The sequence below is a fragment of the Geospiza fortis genome, unplaced genomic scaffold (assembly GCF_000277835.1).
Source record: "Geospiza fortis unplaced genomic scaffold, GeoFor_1.0 scaffold567, whole genome shotgun sequence".
Classification (NCBI taxonomy): Eukaryota; Metazoa; Chordata; class Aves; order Passeriformes; family Thraupidae; genus Geospiza; species Geospiza fortis.
Window position 1 is genome coordinate 81,174 of NW_005054730.1, and position 6,085 is coordinate 87,258.

General features: G+C 51.8%; 1 protein-coding gene across 1 annotated transcript in view; it reads right to left on the reverse strand.

Annotated features, from left to right (window-relative positions):
* Positions 1-6,085, reverse strand: part of CADM3 (cell adhesion molecule 3) — a 10,198-nt gene that overhangs the window by 1,342 nt on the left and 2,771 nt on the right. The window contains exons 4-8 of the mRNA XM_031065300.1: positions 5,193-5,363; positions 4,467-4,557; positions 2,711-2,880; positions 1,228-1,338; positions 399-524 (exon numbers count right to left, since the gene is read on the reverse strand). Coding sequence (XP_030921160.1) covers positions 399-524; positions 1,228-1,338; positions 2,711-2,880; positions 4,467-4,557; positions 5,193-5,363 — 669 coding nt within the window. The remainder of the gene's footprint in view (positions 1-398; positions 525-1,227; positions 1,339-2,710; positions 2,881-4,466; positions 4,558-5,192; positions 5,364-6,085) is intronic.

Here is a 6,085-nt window from a genome sequence, read left to right on the forward strand (position 1 = left end):
AGCCTCCGCCCCCCCCCCCAAACCCCTCCTGGAGAAGCAGGGGGTCCTGGCTGCCCCCCAGAGCAGGGGGGGGGCCTCTACTCACACATCACCACAGGGGGTGGCTGATGGGGGGGTGTCACCGTGTCCCCAGAGCCTGGGCACAAACCTGCTGGGCATGAAAAGGGCAGGTGGAGGGAAAGGAGGAGGAGGAAGGCAGAGGGAGGAGCTGAGGGGGACATGGGGACAGGGACAATCCCGGGACAGAGATGGAGAACAGGGCTGGGAGCTGCCTCCCCCTGCATTCCCTGGGACATCCCCACGCCACGGGCAGCACCAGGAGCTGCCTCCCTTCATCCCCCCTGCCCTGAGACCCCCGGGGGCTCCTGCAGCCCCCCCTACAGCTCCCCAGGCCGTACCTTTGTGCCTGATCAGGTAATGTCCCAGCACGATGAGGAGGCTGAGCAGGAGGAAGACGATGACAGCCACCACCCCGCCGATCATCGCGTGGTAGGTGCTGGAGGTCGAGGGCACCGGGCTGGCATCTGCCCAGGCAGGGGGAGGAAACAAAAAAAGAGACAAAAAGGAGCTGAGACCCTGCAGGGCAGCAGATGATGCTGCTCCTCCCACCAGGAGCTCCATCCTGGCACAGTGAGAATGGGGTGAGCAAAGGGGGAAATCTCATCTTCCAGAAAAATTAAAAAAAAAAAAAAATCAAAAAGCAAAATGGAAATCCCATCCTCCACAGTGGGGTTTTGGCCCCAGAAAGGGAGGATGGGCAGGTTTGGGTGGGAGGGGACATGCAGGCTGGCACAGCAACATGAGAGGTGATGGCAGGACCCCAAAGGTGGTCCCGAGTCAGCCACATCCTGTCCTGGATGGGGAATCCAGTGGAAAGATTCCATCCCGTGCTGGAATCCTGTGCCAGCCCTGGGGCACAGCGACAAATCCTCCTCCCAGCCGTGCCCCATCAGCTCAGGGTGGGGACAGAGCCACACTTGGGAAGGACAAGGCGGGGGGGACACGCAGGGGTGGCAGCAGGACAGAGGGACAACACGGCACACGGACACACGGGACAAGGGACAGCTCGGGGAGCTGCTGCTCAGGGCTCCTCCTGGAAAACGCCAAAATCCACACCCACCACGGGGCTGGAGCCACCTGGCAGGGCTGTCCCCAGGCCAGCGCGGGGCCACCGTCCTCCTGTGGAGCTTCTCCAGGCCAAAGAGACAGAAAAGGAGCTTACGGTACCTTGGATGGGAGCTGGAGTGAAGGATGGAGCCGAGGCCATGGAAGCATGACAGATGGGCTGGGAAGGGCCCGGGGTGGAGTGAACGTGTGGGGTGGGGAGCTGGGGATGATCTGGGGAGGACAACAAAAACACAGGACATGAATCAATGCCACGAAGGGCCAGCGAGGTGACAGAGCCCTGAGGGGACCCTCAGCAGGTCCATCTGTGACCCCTTTGCTTCTGCCACCAACCTTGGGGACATTGTGACCATCTTCCACCATCTCCTGTCCTGCCAGACCTTGGTTATTCCTTGAGGGACTCTCGTGGTGTCACCCACGATGAGGTGTCACCTGTGCGTGTCCTTGGGGACCACAGGGTGCTGGCACCAAGGTGGGCAAGGCTGGAGGTGGCTCCAGTGCCTGAGACACGAGTGGCTTTAGGGACAAAAGTGACAATTCCACCAAGCCTGGATAAGGAGCTCTGTGTCTGCTGTGACAGGGCAAGGGACAGCAGGTGCCACCCCTCAAGGGACAGCAGGTGCCACCTCTCGAGGACAGCACCAGGCACCCAGGGTGAGCTCCTGGATGGGTGCAGAGAGCTCTGGGTGCTCACACAGGGGACACAGGGGACACACAAGGGGTGACACAGGAGTGGCTGCACAGGGTTGGGCATTTGGGGGCTCGTTCTGGGCAGGCTGAGGGAGGGGACACAGGGGACAAAGTGCCACTGAGGTGCCACCACACTGCAAGGGAAGGAGCCAGGTAAGGGAAGAGCTGGAAGTCCAAGGCCAGGAGACAGAGATGGAGAGAGGGGGGGAGGAGAGCGGGAGCCTTTGGATTTCCTTTGGATTTTCCAAATCGAAGGAAAAATGGCAGGAAAATGGGATCATGTTGGGTGGGCACGGGCTGGGATGGGCACAGGGAGCTGGGATGGCAGCCAGGGGTGGGCACTGGCAGCAGCACGCAGCACACACGGCCCTGAACCACGTGTGACACATGGCATGGGGACATGGGGACACACATGGCCTTGAACCACCAATCCATGGGGACATGGGGACACACAGAGAGCCCTGAACCATGTGTGACATGGCATGGGGACACACACAGAGCCCTGAACCATGTGTGACACGTGGCATGGGGACACGGGGACAAGCAGAGCACAGTCAGGGGACAGCACCACGTGGGGAGCAGCAGGAGCTGCCCCTTCCCACCCCAGGACAGGTGGCAGGGTGACACAGTGACACTTTCTGAGCACATAGGATGCAGTGCACAGGATGCAGTGCCCTCACTCACAGGTGACAGGAATGACACAGTGACACATTTTGGGCACACAGGATGCAGTGCCCCCTGTGCACAGGTGACACAGTGACACTTTTTGGGCACACGGGATGCAGTGCACAGGATGCAGTGCCCTCACCCCCAGGTGACAGGGATGACACAGTGACACTTTCTGGGCACACAGGTGACATGGTGACACATTCTGGACGCCCAGGGCCACACTCACCGCTGACGTCCAGGTTGTACTTGGCCACCACGCTGCCCATGGAGCTGGTGGCCGTGCACACGTAGGTGCCACTGTCACTCTTGTTGAGGAAGGGGAAGATGAGCACGCTGTCGGAGCTGAGCTGCAGGGGAGCGTCGCTGCCCTCCTTCTCCCAGAGGAATTCCTGCGGGCTGGGCACAAAACCAGGCCTTGGGAACCCAGGGCCCTGCCTTCCTGGGCAGCTTTGGGTTAATGGGATGGGGTTTTTATAGGGTGGGGAAGACTAAATCCTAAAGGAATGGGATGGGGATAAACTGATACCTCGGGGTTTCTCTGTTTAGTTTTATATTAATGTCACTGGGATCTTTTATAGGATGGGGAAGACTAAATCCTATAGGAACGGGATAGGGATAAACTGATACCTTGAGGTTTTCTGTTCAGCTTAATATTAATGTTATTGGGATCTTTTTATAGGGTGGGGAAGACTAAATCCTAAAGGAATGGGATGGGGATAAAATGATACCCTGGGGTGTTTCTGTTCTGATACATTGGGGGTTTTCTGTTCTGGTTTTTTGTTCAGCTTTATATTAATGGTACTAGGATCTTTTCATGGGGTGGGGAAGATAAAATCCTGTAGGAATGGGATGGACATAAACTGAATCCTTGGGGTATTTCTGTTGTGTTTTTCTGTTTAGCTTTATATTAATGTTATTGGGATCTTTTCACAAGGTGGGGAAGATAAAATCCGATAGGAACGGGATGGGGTCAACTGATTCCTTGGGGTTTTTCTGTTGTGTTTAAGTTTTTCTGTTCTGTTTTTCAGTTTGGTTTTATAATAATGGTACTGGGGTTTTTTTATAGGGTGGGGAAGACTAAATCCTATAGGAATGAGATGGGCATAAACTGATTCCTTGGGGTATTTCTGTTGTGTTTTTCTGTGATATTTTTCTGTTTAGTTTTTTATTAATGGTACTGGGATCTTTTTACAGGGTGGGGAAGATAAAATCCTACAGGAACGGGATGGGGATAAACTGATTCTTTGGGGTTTTTCTGCTCTGTTTTTCTGTTTAGCTTTATATTAATGTAACTGGGATCTTTTCACAGGGTGGGGAAGAAAAAATCCTATAGGAATGGGGATAAACTGATACCCTGGGTTTTAAGTTTTTCTGTTTAGCTTTATATTAATGTTCCTAGGATCTTTTCACAAAACAATCCTATTCCAGCTGGAGACTCAAGGCCAATCTATTCAAACTTCAGGCCCAAATCATCAACAACGTGAAAAGATGCAAGCAAGGAGGATGAAACTTCATCATTTGAAGCTCTTAATTGGAGATAACTCCTATATGCAAATAAATGAAAATAAAATTTATAAACTGGACTACAACTTATAAACTAGACTAAAAAACTTATAAACTAGACTAAAACTTATTAAAAAGTGAGATCTCGTGACCAAGCCCTTTTTTCTTCCATCTTGGAGCCATCTGGGCACTGCCAGGGTGTGGCTTTTGATGGCATTTCAATAAAAATTCACTTTATTCCTCTTAAATCCACCCAGTTCCAGCTCCTTGAGGATGTCCCAGGACACAGAGGGGGAAATGTTTCATTGAGGGACGAGCCAGGATGGATCTGCTGCTCCAGGAGAGGACAGGGGGCTCTCATGGAACCCCCAAGGACAGGGACACCCCAAACCCAGGCAGCACCTCCTGGTTTGGGGTGTGGGACCTGGCAGAGGCAGGGGAGGCCCTGAGGAGGAGGAGGGAGGTGAGGAAGGCCTTACATGGGGTTGCCCTGCCCGTCACATTGCAGCTGCAGCTTCTCCCCCTCCCGCGGGTACTGCGGGTGCGGCTCGATCTTCGCTGTGGGCTTGTCTGGAAAACGGGGAGAGGAACAGGGGGGTGAGGGCCTGGCACCCCAAATCCTGCCCTGGGATCCCAAATCCTGCCCTGGAACCTCAAATCCTGCCCTGGAACCCCAAATCCTGCACCTGGGATCCCAAATCCTGCCTTAGTGCCCCAAATCCTGCACCTGGCATCCCAAATCCTGCTTCTGGTACCCCAAATCCTGCACCTGGTACCCCAAATCCTGCCCTGGCACCCCAAATCCTGCACCTGGCATCCCAAATCCTGCTTCTGGTACCCCAAATCCTGCACCTGGTACCCCAAATCCTGCCCTGGCACCCCAAATCCTGCACCTGGCATCCCAAATCCTGCTTCTGGTACTCCAAATCCTGCACCTGGCACCCCAAATCCTGCCCTGGCACCCCAAATCCTCCACCTGGCACCCCAAAACTCTCCCCTGGCACCCCAAATCCTCCACCTGGCACCCCAAAACTCTCCCCTGGCACCCCAAATCCTCCACCTGTCACCCCAAATCTCACACCTGGCACCCCAAATCTCACACCTGTCACCCCAAATCCCCCGCCCCGGGCCGATTCTGGGTGTGCAGGGCTGAGGGCTGACACCAGCCCACCTGTGCCCCACCCCAAACGTCCCGCCCCACGTACAGTGGACCTGCAGCTTCTGCGTGGTGGACCTCTCCGAGTTCTGCAGGGACTCGTGGTCCACGGTGCAGGTGACCTCGACCTCGTTGTCCTCCTTGGTGACGCGGAACTCCACCCTGCTGGTCACCGTGAAGGTCTTGCCATTGGGGTCCTCCACCACCTCGGTCACCGTGTCTGTGGGGACAGGGGACAGCGACAGGTGGCACACTGAGCGGGGGACAACCCTGCCCGGGGGAAGGGGGAAAACAGAAATTTCCACTGAAGGGTTTGAGCTGCAGCCGCGGGAGAAGGTTGGGCTGATGTAAATATTGTAAAAATGTTATTGTGGTTGTATTATCATTAAATTATAACTGCATTATAATTGTATTATAATCACATAATAACTGTATTGCAACTGTATTATAATTGTATTATAACCAACTGTATTATATGTTACATATTAATTATGTATTATAATATAGTGCATTATAACTGTATTATAACTGCATTATAATTATAATTACATAATAAAGGTATTGCAACTGTATTATAATTGTATTATAACTATATTATAATTGTATTATAACTATATTATAATTGTATTATAACCAACTGTATTATAACTACATTACATATTATGTATTAATTATGCATTATAATATAGTGCATTATAACTGCATTATAACCAACTGTATTATAACCATATTATATATTACATATTAATTATGTATTATAATATAGTGCATTATAACTGCATTATAACCAACTGTATTATAACTATATTATATATTATATATTAATTATGTATTATAGTGCATTATAACTGCATTATAACTGCATCAAAACTGCATCATAATTGTATTATAACCTGCTGTGTTATATCTGTATTACATATTATATATTAATTATGTATTATA